Here is a 16,795-nt window from a genome sequence, read left to right as displayed (position 1 = left end):
GCAATGGTTTATGGGATGAGTAGTTCCTTCACTCTTAATGTACACAGTCTTGTACCTTTGCCTTTTTTCTGTTTTCCAATGGGTTTATTTTGCTCTGAATCAAATGTTTCATGGTCATTATTCATCTCGTGACCATGCGTAAAACTCTTTATATAACGATTTTGTGAAACGTCAATGGATAAATGAATGGGAAAATCACTTCCAGAACCAGAGCCGTTCAAAAAGGGGGCGGTCACTGTCGATCTCTATTGTAAAAATGGACAAACAAAGAGTGCGACACATCCTTAGTGAACCAACGACAAAGATTTTCTCTCCCATGTGCTCTAGATTTTGTTCATTAACCATAAAGTGTTGGTTTATTTAAATGATATGGCAGCATGATTGCCTTTTGGACAAATTGTCAAATATTTTGCGAGGACTGAGTCATCAGTTTTAATCCAAGGAAACTGTTACTTTTATAAGGAATAAACTTTTCTTTGTAATTTACCAAGTTACCAGATCAGTGATCAACACTGAGTGGGCCTCTATTTTGACTCAAGAACAATAACAGAAACAGCAAATTGGCTGGGCGACTTTCAACTTTCTTTAGGACTGATGAATAAGTAAGACATTGACAGACAATGTCAATGTCTTACTACTAGGGCCACTTGTTAATCCTTACGGGGAACCTTGCATAGAGAGTGTGTGTCCATTCTTACCGTTAGTGTCTGTGTTCTTCTGAGGTGTAGCGACCCGTAGGAAGATCTGCTGCCTCCACGAGTGGCGGTGGTTGCGCAGAGGGCTTTCCCCGGCCACATTGGCCACATATGCTGCAGTTGGTGTAGACAGAGCAGCTACATCCCTGAAGCACAAACAAGCACAGGATTAGTTACATAATACGTAATGGATAATAATGTACAGCGAGCCGGTCATTGTTGTGAAAGAATCCCTGACAGGGCGATGCCGCACCCTGACACGAAGCGGAGGGGTCTCTCATCCCCCTGAAGGGGATTCTTTCACAACAATGACCCGCTAGCTGTACATTTTCCTGTTTATTACACGGCTACTTACTGAAGAAATCAATATTTTGACACAAAAACGGTCCGCCAGAGTCCTACATCAGCGCTGCACCCATAGCAACGGTCCGCTATACATAGCAACAGTCTGTTATACAGAAATTACAGACCGCAGAACGCTGTGATTGGTCTGGTTGTAGGTTGTAGTCTATACATATAAAGTACTGTACCCACATTCATATATACTGTATATCAAAAAATAGAGACATAAAATCATCTTAAGTGATCCATGAAACCAGGAGCACAGATTATAACATTGCTGGACACACTAACATGGACGTGACTATTTGGTGTACATGTGTGTGTACCTGCTCTTTGGTTCAGGACAATCGTTCTCTTGGACGGGTGCCAGAAATGGAAATTTCAGAAAATTAGGGACAGAGGAGGAGGAGGTGAGACGAGCACGGAGGCCACCCAGAGGACTGAGATGGAGAGATGGAGGTGGAAAATCAGATAAAAAAAGAGAAACGTGGGCCCCGTTCACACAGAGAGACACATGAATTATGAGAAATGGTTTTGAACTGAAGTGAAAAAAGTTCAAGTTTTAAAAGAGACAAAGCTTGGATCTCTTTTCAAACGGTCAACCAATGAGTGACATGTTTAGCGTTTCTCTGTCTGAACTGGGCCTTACATAATAACATGGAAAACAAGGTCAAAAGAAGGATTGAACAATGAACAAGTGCACATAAAACAGAGAAAAGAGACACTGCATGAGTTGAGCTGAAAACCAATGCAGGATTCTCACCTTCTTTTATTGAGCCGGGCTCCGGTAGAAGGTGAGGAAGGATGATGAGGGAGGAGAAGAGAGGGAGATGAAGGGCAGGGAGGAACAGGAGGAAGGGTGGAGTCGGTTGGGACATGTCTGAGAACCAGTGCAGATACAGAAAGAGAGAGCAAAGACACTGAAAAAAGTATGAAAATGCAGGGAAATTGAAGGTTTTTTGAAGGTAGAGCTTGGAGACAGTTTGTGAGTAGATGTAGAAGTTTGGTTGATCATTGGGGGTGTAAGAAAATATCAAAAAAATCTATATATTATACATATACATTATCCCTTACATATGTTCCCTCTCAAAGTAGTGTTATGATGTTGAGTATTACAGGGACTGTGATAAATGTAAATGCAGATCCCACTATAATGATTGCATAAACTCAGATTTTATGCATATGGAGGTGTGTTCTTTAAACTATGACAGTTTTTCTAAAATTAGATTTATCACAATATATTGAATCGTAACCCCTGTATCATGATACGTATCGTATTGCCAGATTCTAGCCAATACACAGCCCTACTGATCATCACAAACTCCTTGGTTATAAACCAAATATTGTGTTTTACTGGTTTAAACGGCAACATTACAACAATAAATTAAGCTATTTCATATTCTGTACTTATTTGACTCTTCTACCTGAGTGAAATTAAAAGACTACTCCATTGATTTAGCATTGCTTTCCTACGAAAATAAAAATATAGCAAAAAAGAAATCAGTACAGCAGAAATGCCGACAGTTTGATCAGAGATTTAGGAGCGTTATTATGCTAGTAGAGACTAATGTAGCCTCAAGCCACTAGTCTCAAGTAGAGATGAGGTCTGGTGAGCACCAACTGATGCTGCCTCACTTGAAAACCTTTTTTTTGATATTGCACAGCTCCCTCTGGAGGCACAAAAGGCATACAATTTATACTTTTTTTCCCACATATGCAGTAGTACTTCCCAACACCTATAAATGATGTGTACCCTTTAACTGTGAATGCTCCCACCTGCTTCATCGTCCCATCCACATTACATTTTTTTTTTCCTCAGATAAATGGTAAGTGGACTTACATTTATACAGCGCCTTTCTAATCTTCCGACCACTCAAAGTGCTTTACGCTACATGTCAGCATTCACCCATTCACACACACATTCATACACTGATGGCCGAGGCGGCCGTGCAAGTTGCCAACCTGCCCATCGGGATCTAATCTAAATACTCATTCACACACCGATGGCACAGTCTTCGTTACATATCTTGCCCAAAGACTTCGACATGTGGACTGGAGGAGCCGGGGATCAAACCGCTGATCTTCCGATTAGCGGACAACCCGCTCTACTTCTGAGCCACAGCCGCCTCAATTAATAATATTGCTATAATTGAGTGTGACGTTAGATTTTGTCACCAAGCTCAATTTTATGTCAAGAGGTTTCTTGCACAGACAAATAAGGGAGAAGAAGCAGAGTTTGGTTCAAGAGCAGAGGAAACAAAGATGACAGCAAAGAGATGGAGCATCACTTTTCTGACAGAAACGCCACTACTTCGTGCATTAGTCTGGCTGTAATATACTCCAATATGTAGTTCTTCATAGATGATCTATACTGTCTTGTTTCCCTTTGACACAGATACACGTGCCGTGTATGACACGCTCTACTGAACATGCGTTCAACCACCCGTGAGACTGCCGTCACAGGCTTACTCCTGATCGGCACTAGTTATGTAAGGGGTATAAAACTATGTCCTTCAGTTGTTGACCCTGGGAAGAGGGTACAAGGTGTTAATACCATAAAGCCTGTGATGACAAGCAACATATTAACTTTAACTTAAAAGGCAACATTCCTCTCTCTTTGTCTTCCAGCTCAACTTAATTTCTCATAGCAGTGAGTTCCTTCACATGTGAGACACATTTCTTGCGTAGTGGAATGTAACTAAGTACATTTACTTATGTACTTAGGTTCAAATTTGAGGTACTTTACTTGAGTATTTTCTTCTCGTGCCACTTTCTACTTCTACTCCACTACATCTCAGAGGGAAATATTGCACTTTTTACGTCACTACATTTATCTGGCAGCTTTAGTTACCAATTACTTCATAAATTTAAAATGTTCTCACAGAAAACATATGGAAAGTACAGCTGAAACATTAAGTTGATTAATGGGTTGACAGAAAAATATTTTGACTACTTGGCTACTTTTTTTTTATGCGAAAACATTTCATGGTTTCAGCCAGTCTGTGAACATTTGCTTATTATTATTTGAACTTATTTTAGTAGTTTTGAGGTTTAGACTGTTGGTCAGACAAAACAAACATTTTGAAGGTGTCACCGGTAATTTCGACGGCATTTCCCCAAAATGTTCAGAATTCTTACAAACCAAATAATCAATCCATCACTGGTGGAAATAATCAGCAGCTTGATCATCAGTTGTAGTCCTGTACACAATAGTACACAAAAATAGCTCAACCTCAACCAACTGCAACAGTAAAATCCTGCTTTTATATTAACGCATAAGTAATAATAATCTGATGATATAATATATAATAATCACAGGGGACAATTTTATACTTTAGGTTAATTTCCTGATTGAACTTGCATACTTAAACTTAAATAATATTTTCAATGCAGGACTTTTACTTGTAACAGAGTATTTTTTAATTTTGTCATTAGTACTTTTACTTAAGTAAAGGATCTGAACACTTCCTCCACCACTGGTTGTAATGTGTGACATTGGAAATGACTTGGAAATGTGTAAACACTTGCATATATTTCACCTCTACTTAAGTGATCTGATCTCAGAATATTGAATAACTGACATTATTGTCACATTCTACTTAATACAATCAAGCAATAACTAAATCTTCTATTATTTCCTGGTTTGTGTTGTCACCAAACTCAAAATCAATACAAACACACATTTACTTGTCTACCTCTACAAACACAAACACACACACACACACACACACAGAAACAAAGAGAAACCAGAAACGCTCTCCTTACTTGCTCTGGTTCGGAGTGTCGGTGCTGACGGAGTAGTGTCGTACGAGCCTGGGCTTGGTCGCTGGAGTAAGGTCCTGTGATATGCGATTTCGTGTGAACACCGGTGAGTACTCTGCTGAGGAAGGGGTGGAAGGGTGGCTGAAGGTGCTGGCCCGTCGGCGAAAGCCCTGAGACTGAACGTCACCGGGTGAAGAGGAAGCAGTGGGAGACAGATGGGGAGAGGATTCAAGGTGCTTCAGGTCTCCTGTTGAGTTGTGGCACCTGAGGATGAAGAGGAAAGGGTGTGAGGAGAAATACACGATGTACACGTAATATTATGACCACATATACAGTTTAGGGCTGTCAATCGATTCAAATATTTAATCGCAATGAATTGCTTGATTGTCCATGATTAATCGCAAATTGTTTATCTGTTCAAAATGTACCTTAAAGGGAGATTTGTCAAGTATTTAATACTCTTATTAACATGGGAGTGGGCAAGTATGTTTGCTTTATTCAAATGTATGTATATATGTATTATTGGAAATCAATTAACAGCATAAAACAACAAAAAATATTGTCCAGAAACCCTCACAGGTACTGCATTTAGCATAAAAAAATACTCAAATCATAACATGGCAAACTGCAGCCCAACAGGCAACAACAGCTGTCAGTGCGTCAGTGTGCTGACTTGATTATGACTTGCCCCAAAACTGCATGTGATTATCATAAAGTGGGCATGTCTGTAAAAGGGAGACTTGCAGGTACCCATAGAACCCATTTTCATTCACATAGCTTGAGATGAGAAGTCAAGGCACCCCTTTGAAAATGCCCAGGACAGTTTTTCCTCGCCAAAATTTAGCGCAAGTTTGGAGCGTTATTTAGCCTCTTTTGCAACAAGCTAGAATGACATGGTCGGTACCAATGCATTTCTTAGGTTTTTTAGTTTAATATGATGCCAGTATCTTCACTAGCTTTAAAACTGAGCCGCTACAACTTCAGAAAGATCGATTGCGTTAATGCGTTAAAGAAACTTTGACAGCCATAATACAGTTTAATGTAGTCCAACGCAAAAAAGGTTGAGGTGAAATTAAGTTCACAATATGCATTACCTAGTTTTCTTATTAATTTAAATTCATTTAAGCATCCTTTAATTATGTATGATTATATTCTTTTCTACAATTCTGGCCTTTCTGGTTTTTGCAAGCAACAGTTTTATAGATAGAAAACAATTTCTAAACACATTGAATTATTAATGTATTCTGGAGGCTGCTCTTTCCCAAACACACCAACAGAGGTCTATAAATCACTGTCACATAAACCCCTATAACCATGAAATCCAAGTTAAACAAGTAGAACTGCTCTGACCTTTAAATCACTGACTGTTCTGCTCCAGGAAATGAGTCAGTGTGTGTTTAGTCGTGTTTACCTGAGGGGGCTGGTGGGTCTCATCTGGGAGGAGGCAGACAAGGGGTCATCTAGAAAAGGCTGGTCCAGACTGCTGCTGACCGTACAAACGGAGGAGCCGCTGTCACTTCCTAAACTGTTGTCCCTCTGAGCTTTACCCTTGTTGCTCCCCTGCCAAAAAAACAAAAGGTTATATACAGTACGTGGCTTTTACATGGAACCAAAGATCACAAACCAGCACAATACCTCAAGGACCCGAATCACTTATTTCTCCATTTCTATGTTCAAAATATAAAGATTTAGAATTATGAAAACAAAAAACTACAATATCCTCTAAACTGCCTGTTTTTCTATATTAGATCACAAACTACAAATACTGATAACATATATACAAGTGAATACTTGAGCATTACGGAGTACAAACCAAGAGAGAAATAGCATTGTTACCTTCCAGATCCCCTCCAGGGACTCAGTGAGAGAACGCTTGGCTCGGCTCTTGAACTGCTCAAGTCGCTGCCGATGGCTACTCTGATGCGCATCCGCTGGGGCTGGAGCTGCGTTTTCACTCACCTACATACACATAGAGATATAAAGGGAGACAGAAAGTAAGACATTGAGTGAGTGAGTATACATAGGTATAGTCTGTGTAAGTGAAAGGGATAAAATATTTTCAGTTCTCTCTCCTTGGTGAACTACTCGGTCCTATAACTGTTGACACTTTGGAGGAAATGTAGCACATAATTGGAATAAAGACAGAAAATGAGAGAAGAGAGAGAATGGTACAGTAGTGTATACAGTATGAGTGCACAGGGCTGCACAATTAAGCGAATATTAATCACAATAACATGACCGACTGCGATATTGACGCTTAAAATGCGTGCTCCGCTCATAGAAAACTCTGCTGTATAACAAATCAAGTGCTTTCTAAACAACATGATCTCACAGAAATACGTGAAATGACCATGTCCCTAAAGTCAATGAATAATTATGATAAATAAGCATGATCTCAATATTGACTATCATTTTGGCCATAATCATGCAACCCTATGTGTGCATAAGAGATGTAAAAGAAGTGACCTGTTTGCTGTCTCCAGGCAGCGTGTGCTGATGGTTCCTCTGTCTCTCCTCATAAAGAATCCTCAAAGAGACCATCACCAACTCATTCTCCTCCTGATTGGTCTTAGGACGAGCCCTCTGAAACACACACAAAATACTATTTAAAAAAAAAAAAATGTTTTGTTCAGCCCTGGCAAATAAGTTATATGAGAGGAACAGTTTGCAAATGTTGACATAAAATAGCGTCCAAATGTGAAGGTTTTTTGACTTGACAACAGCTACATGACAATAGTGGATACATTGCGCTGTTTTGCATAAGAAAAGCTTTCTGATCTCATGTATTGACAGTTCAGCACTGTTGTAGTGTTGCAGTTCAGCTGCATCACCAGCAGATGTCAGTTGAGTCACAGAGAAATATTTGAGGGCATTCGCCTCTAAAGACTCATCTTTAACTACAACAATCTGCAGTAACAATGATGATCAACAAGCCTAAAGATCTATTTCCAACAGGGTGTGCTTTATCAAACAATCCAATTTATGTTTCTGGGATGAGAGACTGAAGTGCTGAGAGTGCCACAGAGAGCCAAATAGACCACCAGAGAAACAGAGAGGTGGCAGAAATATTTAAGTCATGTGTAAAGACGGATCAGTGCGTCACTGTAAATCCCACATGAAAAACATGTGATTCCACAGTGATTCAGTCATGATGAACTTAAAGACCCAGTGAAATGAAAAATACATTTCCCCAGTTTTGATCCTGTGTCCCTGTGTGAATTGTTCATTTATCTCTTGTTATATGTCAAAGTCAAAGCATTTATTGTCATATGCTCAGTTAAAACAAGTTTCCCTGCACAATGAAATTCTTCCTTTGCCTTCCACTGTAAGTGCCGTTTACAAGGAAACAAAGTATAAGAAAGAAGTCAAAAAGTCATATGCCAAATATATGTAAAAACCCCCCCAAAAAAAGAATCTGTATTTTTTTTCATCAAATCCCTGTCTTTTCTCTTCTGTAAAATGGTTTCAAATGTTTGATGACTCATCCTGTACTTGGGGGTGTTTACAAAAATTCATCCAATCAAATGAGACTTTGGGCGACTAGTAACACTGGTCATATACAGTAAAACCGCACTTGTTTTGTAGTAGCTAACAGAGCAATATGGAGAGAGGTGTGTGTTTGGATATCAGTGGACAAAAACTTTTCATTTCAAAACAATGTGGATGAGGTCTAATTCATTCCAGGGAAACTTTAACGATTTTCAGTCGGCTCTGTGTCACTGCAGCGCGGGCAGTACACGCAGATGAACATCCACCGGATGACGCAAAATAGCCGCCAGCGTTTTGCTGGTAGGTGAGCTCTGGCTGAGTGACACAGAGCCAGTTGAAAATCTGCAAAGTTTCCCTCTCATCTCTCCCTCGTCCTCCTCCTGACCTAACAACAGGTGAGGGTTCGGGGAGGTGTGTGCGGAGCCAACAGTCCTTTGCAGCTCTGTATCGTGTTGACCTCTAAGCCCGCCTACTTCTTAGTGGTCCAATCAAATGCGAAGGATTTAATTTAGATCAAAGATGACACATTACGAGCTCTGCCAGTGGTTTCAAATTGTATACACTTCCTGTCTCCTAAGACCGGAAGTGTGTTTGCCTCCTCCCATCCCCCCACCTTGTTTGGAAGAGTTGTGAACGTCTTGTGGATGGATGAAAGCAGATTGGGTTATATTTGCATAATGTACTTATATTTTCTTTTGCTAACATTAGATATTTACACAGCTAACAGCCATATTTAGCATTAAAAAAAATTGTTAGCGTGGACATTTGAGAACGTTAATTGTCAGATCTTGCGAGAGTGTGTTGTTGAGACAGAGAAAGGTCTCGAACAAAGTTCATTTTCTCCTGATTTGTCCGTCTGAAAAAAGCCATCAGAGAGATATGCGGCTTGTGAAAAATGGATCCAGCATTTACTTTGGTGACTATGGGGCGAAAGATTCATTCATAATCTGTGTTCACGTTCACTTCTCCCATTGGAGTTAATAGACACAGGACATGCCACTGGTCTCCTAAAGGAGCAGGACAGTGGCGAAACCCACATGAAACTGATACAGAAAAATTACTCTCAATGCGCCATCTCCTTTCTGTCTCTGTTTAAATCCCTCTTGTAACTGTCCACCACTCAAATATTTTGATCCACTGTGAAATACGTCACAGTACAGAAGCTAAAGCCGCTCTGACTTCCGTTTCACTGGGGCTTTGAGATGAAATTGCAGACTGACTGGTTTGTTTCTCAAAGGGAACTCTAGGAATTCACACTTTGGCCTACAGATGCACAGACAGAACAGACACGTTACCATAGTGTTTTCAAAGACTGACGCTTGCTCCTCGTTGTCCAGAGTGGCCAAGTGTTTCTGAAGCTCCAGCTTGGTTTTATATGGGTGTTGACCTGAAAAACACGCAGACAAGACAAATCTCACATCAAATTTGTTGTTAGGTCATTTGTCACATAATTCAGCAGCATTATATGCCCTTATACCCATTAGGAAGCAGTTATCTATATAGATAAACAAATATAAATACAATTGTGACAAATAAACAAAGACAAAATTGAAAGCCTCATTATAATTGTGGGCATGTAAACATAAATTATTAACTTTTCCTCCATTGTAACAGCTTTGAAACATTTGTTGTGTGAAAGTAGTGTTATGTCTGATGGGTGTCAACTGTTTTTCACACAAAAGCTAGCACACCAAAAGTGTCAACTCGCATTAATTCAAATATCAAATATTTATTGTACTAATCCACTGCTGGGTTCAGCCTTATGCCACAGTATTTAAATTATTTAAAGAGGTGAATGTGATGTGCACTGGCTGAACAAAATGGCTCTTTTAAACTGGAGCCCAGGGGCAGCTTTCTACCTTCTATCCTCTCACACAGTCTGTGGAGCTGCTGCATGGGGCAGCTGTCACACTGCTGGCTCTGGGTCTTTGCGTTCTGCTGCAGGGCGGCCACAGAGAACGCCTGCTTCAGAGTCAGCATGATCTCATCCACCTACAAGAGCAAAACACAGTCTTCTTTATGCTTGTTTTCATCCATCCGTCAACATACAGCCTTTCAATACTGTCAGTGTATCTATGAGTTTGATTCTCCCCGTATTTATTCATTTTAGCTTATTTTCAGAACTGTGTTCCACTATAGAGAAAAAACATTTGAACAAATTCATACCATTCTTAAGCACAGGAATGATATTGTTTTTTTAAAATATATATTTAGGATCCATTCTGTTTCTGTGCCCCGAACGCCCCTGTTCCAATTCAGGGTAAGTTTCAATATACAGTACAGTATGTGGGAGATCTGGGCCTTTTATGTAGTTTAAAACAGGCAGAAGTAAAAATAAAAGTAAAGTAATCAGGATATGCAGTTTTTCCCACAGGTTGTCCAGTTTACTCTGGCAGAAGTCAAATACTGACTCATTGTCACAAGAATTACAGTAAGTATCTGGTATAATCTAATCACACTGCAACATTAGCTGACTATTATACAACCGAGTACATCCGTCTAATGACCAAGGCTTCTTATCAAACTGATCCATTTAACACACCATGACTCAGTGGAGCACAGATGTACTGAGTCATAAGTCTAAAAGATTAGAGCAGAATTTAATCAGATTTAAATCTAGGGCTGCAACTAACCATTATTTTCATTGTCGAATTAATGTGTCGATTATTTTCTCGATTAATAGATTAGTTGTTTGGTCTATAAATGTCAGAAAATGGTGAAAAATGTCAATATAACTAATTAGGGCTGAATGATTCTGAAAGATACTGATATGTGAAATGATTACACATAATGCTCAACTGTGCATTGTGTTGGCATTAACAATTATACAAAAGATGTTTTCAGGTTTGTAGATGTACATTATGAAGGAATGAATTGTACCAACAGAAATGTGCCTATTTTGGATTTCAAAAAGAGCAAAACATGTGAATTATTATGTATTTTTATGTCTCATCCTTTTCTTGCCATGTTCTACTATGCTCTCCCTTCATTATGCGTCTCTCACCAGTGATTCGTCGGTGCACTGGAAAACGTAGCAAACAAAGTGGCAGCTTCCTCCTTCCACTGTCTCCCTGCAAATGAAGCCAAAGTGATCCACGTGACGAATACCCTGGAAAGAAAAGATCAGGTGTTTCAGGATAGGTTTACAAATCACACACAAGCCTAAACAGACAATGACGTGTAGAAGCGTAGTGCTTCATTCATACCTGTGAGCAGAAGGAGATTTCTCTGAAACTCTTCTCTATGGCAACTTTCTTAGTGTCCGGACTAACCAAGTAGATCTGAGACCTGCCGATCTAAAACAAAAAGAAAAACACAAAGATAGAACAGTTAGACTCTTGAAACTAACTGTCTCTGTGTGTGCATGTGGTCTCATGGGTTTGCGGTCTGTAGTGTGTGTGTGGTGAGGTTTGTGGTGTGGTTTTGACAGCAATAATGAGCCTCACAGACTTAAATAGATACGGCTGAGATATCTGTCTCAATGATTACGTGATAAAAAAGGGAGCCTGAAAGTAATATTTTTAATTCATTTTTAAACAATCAGATTTGTCAAATGAAACAGTTTCATTTCTCCTATTTTCAAAAAGTACCAATGGATTCTGAACAGTTCTGTTTTAGGGGATATCCCCATTCACGACATGAGTCACTGTCACTTCTAAACCTCAAAAGGGACTTAGTGGTTCATAATAGGCAAGTGATCTCATGTCTGTTAAATCCTAAGTACAGCTATTCTCTCTGTGAACAAGATGCCCTTCGCTGTTCCATTGTATCAAATATGAATCACATAATCAGTCTTTTTCTAGAGAAAAAAGGGGAATAAATCTGTGTCTTCATACTACTCTTAGGCTATGATGTCACCAGGATGAGATCATTCTGCCTACTATTCATGTCAGCAACAGGATGTATCATCAGTGTCAATAATATGTGTGTATTTGCTGAGAGAGGCAGCGACAGGCCCTGGTGGTTCCTGTGCCAGTGGTCACCATTTCCTGCCTGGAGGACAAACAGGAAAACTGTTGGCAGCAGGTCACTGAGGTCACCTAGAGGTGAATTAGGTGAGTGTGACTGAGCTTATTTTGAGCAGCAGTCAGCATTTGCTCTTGCTGAGTCATAACGGGATTTCGATTTGTTATTTAGGGGAATCCAAAATTGCACTTTCGCAAACTTATTTTCAACAAAGACGTCTGAGATGTGTGTGTGAGCTGGAAAAACCCACACTAAAGAGCGTTTGTCTGAAAAGCAGTGTGCTTCTTTAAAATAGGTGTGAATTCAATGTGGTGGTGAAAATCAATGTGCAATAATGCTGAATGGGAATGTTTTTAACCTCTGCCTCGGCTCAATCTGAAACAATCAACTACGAAAATGGAGATTGTTTTTTTTTCCCTTCATACTGAGATAAGGTATTAAAAGATAAATATCTTTAAAGAGATGTCTAATTTTACTGAAGGACCAAGCCTATCCTGGACTACCATTCACACACAGCATGAGACTGCTGCACCACCCAAAATAGTTTTTTCCTTTGGTAACTTGCCTGATGAAGGTCCATGACTGAAATGTTGCATTTCTAACAAACTCAATGCTGACAATGTGCAGGAAGTCAACATTTTCTTTTGCATTATTGCATTTTCCTTTGCAGAAAAGGTGTAAATCTTTACTGTTTTTCCTTCTGTAACTAAAAGCCAAGGTCCGGTACACTTTTGTGTGAGTCAATGAGCCCCAAATTATTAAAGTTTGTGTGTGTGACAATTTGACACTTTCTTCGGTGTTGTGCATGTCTGTAGACAATGCATAAAGGATTGATGTGGACCTGAAATCCTACATGCTGTACATACAGTACATAAACATGTATACATGTACATATTGTATATAATCATCCAGTCCAGGTATATCTACTCAGTATTTATTTTTTTCTTTGCACTGTTTGTATTGTTTACATTTCAAGAACACTTGACTTCCACATAGAAGTTTTTATTTTATTTCTTATTTTATTGTTAGTCATTGGTGCTTTATATATATATATATATATATATATATATATATATATACACATGTATACATGTATACATGTATACATATAGTCATATATGTATATATACATACTGTATATATACATATAGTCAGCAAGATTTAGTGTGATTTCTTGGGAAGCAATTATTGTAATGGGTTCTAACTATCAAAGAGTATAAAAATGGGAGTAGTTAGAGTTCCCATGAACCTTACCATAAACAGCATGGTCCTGTTCTCCTGCAGGCTGGTGGGCTGTACTCCAGCGGAGTGGGTGTGTGCATCAGTAGTGTTGGTGTGAGAGATCTCAGGTGAGAGTCCATTCTCATCCAGGGCCTGCAGGCAGGGAAAGCTGGGGTCTTTTTTAAACAGGACAGGAGGTCTCCCGGCGATTGGGCTCCCTGCAGCAGCATTATCAACGTCACCACTACCGAGTCCATTGGCTTGAAAGCTTAATACCCTCTTCAGCCCACCCACCAATCCCCCAGTATTTCCTCCTTTGTCGCTCGTCCCTGAGCCATGCAACTGGCTGAACTTCTCGATGCACTCATCAATGAGGGCAGGAGGAGCTTTCTTGTGAGCAACACTCACGCGGCCGCAAAACAGCACCTCGAACTTCTTGGCAAAGGCAGTCGGAGACAAGGCAGCACAGGCTGCCGCAGAGGCTGCCGCGGAGGTTGTCGTTATGGGGTGAGAAGAAACACATGTTTCAGAAGAATCGCCGCTTCCGGAGGAAGTTTTGTTGGAAACGGTGGCGATCTCATCGCTGCGTGCCGAACTCTTGCCAGCCTGCCTCAACGTACTGATGATCTCAGGAACCTGGATGGAGAGCAAGCAGGAGACGAGAACTTGTAACTACTGAAAAAAAAAACATTCTGGAGTTGCATGACAGTTAACCTGATGTTTATGATCACATCCATTTTAGCATAAAAAAAAAAGACAAACAACCTTGAAAACACTTTTGGAGCACATGATACAACAATGAAGCCTAAAGTAAAGGTGAAACTACACCAGATGCAGCAACCAATCTGTCTTCATTCCCGATCAACAAAGGGAATGTATACAAACTCATCAATGCAGCTACAGTACACTGCGGTTACAATAACATGACAAATAGACTACTTAACCTATAGATGTCTTCTATTTTTGCCAGACTACGTATGTACATGTATCTGATGCTCTACATTTGGACACTGTCAAATACTTTGAAATTGTTTCACCCATGTGTCCAAAAGAACTTTGTCATTGTTTGCAACTTCTATGAAGATGATTTTGTGGAGCAACAACAGTGCCAATTCACAGATTTTGACCAGTAAACTTCGACACTGCTAGGGCCGTACCGACTTGAATGTATTTTTGGCTGGACTGCAGAGGGCCAGCCCTACAAACACAAAAGTCTGTCACTGAGTGAGTGATGAAGTTACACGACTGGTCGGCCGAGTGTTGGAGTTTCCTCATCGGCTGTTACTCTTTCAAAATGAAAAGGCTGCGAACAGTCCGTCATGCAAATGAACCCGTTCAGCACGAGGCGTCCAGCTCACGAAACTTGGACCAAGCTGTCAAACTAGGCGATCTAGTTACTAAAATGAAACGAGATCCAGCAGTGGCATGGCCTATTTCTCGCTTAAAAGGTTTTCAGAAGTAGATTGGTGGGTTTGTGTAGACGGAATAAAAGAAAGTTTACGAGCAGGCCGCCATGTTGTTTCCCGTTTGAACGGCAAGTAGAAAACCAGGGACCAATCATGTGCATTCCACGATAGGGTACGTCACCGTTTGAACGGTCAGCTGAGTGGAGCAACGCGTCCCCTAGTTTCCTCGCCGGACCTGGTGGACATGTACCTCTGGATTTAACATTATAGACATGACCACTGACTATTTGTGTAACAATGTAGCCACAAATTCACAGACTGACCGTGCATGGTCCGGCCATATACTTGGTTTTGACCAAGTCTTGTTTTGTTTTTTTACATTCAAAGCTTCAATTGAGATTTTCAAAGAAGCTTTGAATGTCTGCCATCATATTTTATGTTGTCATTACCCTAAAAAACATAAAAACTCCTCAAACAAAATCCTCAAATTGAATCCTCAACTCGACAGCTTCGTCAACATAAATACAATGCGGCGCTCTGTGTGTGTGTGTGTGTTTGAGAGACAGCGACAGAAGTGGAAGGTGGACTATTGCACGCAATGCTTCTGTAAGTTATTAATAACTTACTCTTAACACTGCTTTGTCACCCGCCCGCCCAAACCCGTGATATTTTCTAGTAAGCTTACTCGAACCCGCCCAACCAATGGGTTAGGGTTAGCTGTGCTGCATTCAAAGGCTGATTTATTGAATATCAACGTTATGAATGAAGCTTTGAACTATTCGGTACAGCCGCCCTAGACACTACTTTCTTCAAGTTTCTGCACACTAATTTTTATAGTATACTAAACCTAATGTAAAACAAAGGCTAAAATAAACATCTGCCTATAAACAGTTCACAGTGCCCTCATATCCATTGCCACAATAAAGGCTGTCTCTTCATGTACTTCAATAAATAGTAACTGCTCTCTTCATTTCTACAGGTGGTATTTGACTGGGTGCTCATACTGCCCCAGCACTGATGGCACACATCCAGAAACAGGTGGCAGCCTACACCACAGTAGCAATAGTGGATAAACACTGAAATAAAAACAAACTGTGTGAAACACAGGTTTTCTTCACCTCACTATGAGCTAACCTGCCATATGGTGTAATGTGTGTTATGGTTCCCTGGAATAGAGCCGCCCTTGTGACGTCTTCGTGTGTTGAAAAGAAGCCGAATTGGGACCTTTAGTCTCAAAGCAGGCTTTGTACTCACATTCCCTTTATTTGATTCCCTTCTTTCCTTTCCTCCTGACCCCTCCTTTCATTTTTTCCTCTTCACTCTCTCTCAATGAACATTGGTTACCCGTTTTTTTCTCTGTAATTTCCACTTTTTATTTCTTATAAAACTATTTAAAGCTGAATGTTTACCAGTATGTGCAAACTTAACGTTCTCGGCAGGCCACTGTTTGTGTGTGTGTGTGTGTGTGAGTGAAAGAGACAGAGAGACAGACCTTTTCAAAAATGGATCCATCTATTCTTGGTCTGCTCTGAAGACCCATGAACTGTGACTACTTCCATCCTCCACACACACTTATACATACTCATTTTGGCATTAACACAAAAATACACACTCAGATACGCAAACAGGGGTACACACTCGCACATGTTATGATTTGAACATATTTCTTTATGCTAAATGCAGTACCTGTGAGGTTTTCTGACAATATGTGTCATTGTTTTATGTTGTTAATTGATTTCCAATAATAAATATATACATATATTTGCATAAAGCAAGCATATTTGCCCACTCCCAGGTTGATGAGAGTATAAAATACTTAAATACCAGTTAGTCTCTTTCATCTTGGGACTCATGTAAGGAATAAGCAGCGGGACACAAGCAACACTGTTGGTTCACCGCTGTAGGTTTTATGTT

At 40.0% G+C, this 16,795-nt stretch overlaps 1 protein-coding gene across 5 annotated transcripts in view; it reads right to left on the bottom strand.

The window, feature by feature from the left end:
- Nucleotides 1–16,795, bottom strand: part of tbc1d1 (TBC1 (tre-2/USP6, BUB2, cdc16) domain family, member 1) — a 68,680-nt gene that overhangs the window by 26,492 nt on the left and 25,393 nt on the right. For 4 of the 5 annotated variants that reach the window (XM_037764355.1, XM_037764356.1, XM_037764357.1 and 1 more), the window contains 12 exons: nt 13,509–14,111; nt 11,495–11,584; nt 11,293–11,397; nt 10,148–10,280; nt 9,584–9,675; nt 7,266–7,382; nt 6,636–6,758; nt 6,211–6,359; nt 4,803–5,063; nt 1,801–1,917; nt 1,364–1,477; nt 699–841 (listed from right to left, as the gene is read on the bottom strand). In XM_037764355.1, the coding sequence (XP_037620283.1) occupies nt 699–841; nt 1,364–1,477; nt 1,801–1,917; nt 4,803–5,063; nt 6,211–6,359; nt 6,636–6,758; nt 7,266–7,382; nt 9,584–9,675; nt 10,148–10,280; nt 11,293–11,397; nt 11,495–11,584; nt 13,509–14,111 (2,047 nt within the window). The remainder of the gene's footprint in view (nt 1–698; nt 842–1,363; nt 1,478–1,800; nt 1,918–4,802; nt 5,064–6,210; nt 6,360–6,635; nt 6,759–7,265; nt 7,383–9,583; nt 9,676–10,147; nt 10,281–11,292; nt 11,398–11,494; nt 11,585–13,508; nt 14,112–16,795) is intronic. The other variant, XM_037764358.1, reaches the window with a different exon arrangement.

This window comes from Sebastes umbrosus, chromosome 3, assembly GCF_015220745.1.
Source record: "Sebastes umbrosus isolate fSebUmb1 chromosome 3, fSebUmb1.pri, whole genome shotgun sequence".
Lineage (NCBI taxonomy): Eukaryota > Metazoa > Chordata > Actinopteri > Perciformes > Sebastidae > Sebastes > Sebastes umbrosus.
This window is presented reverse-complemented; position numbering and strand designations above follow the sequence as displayed.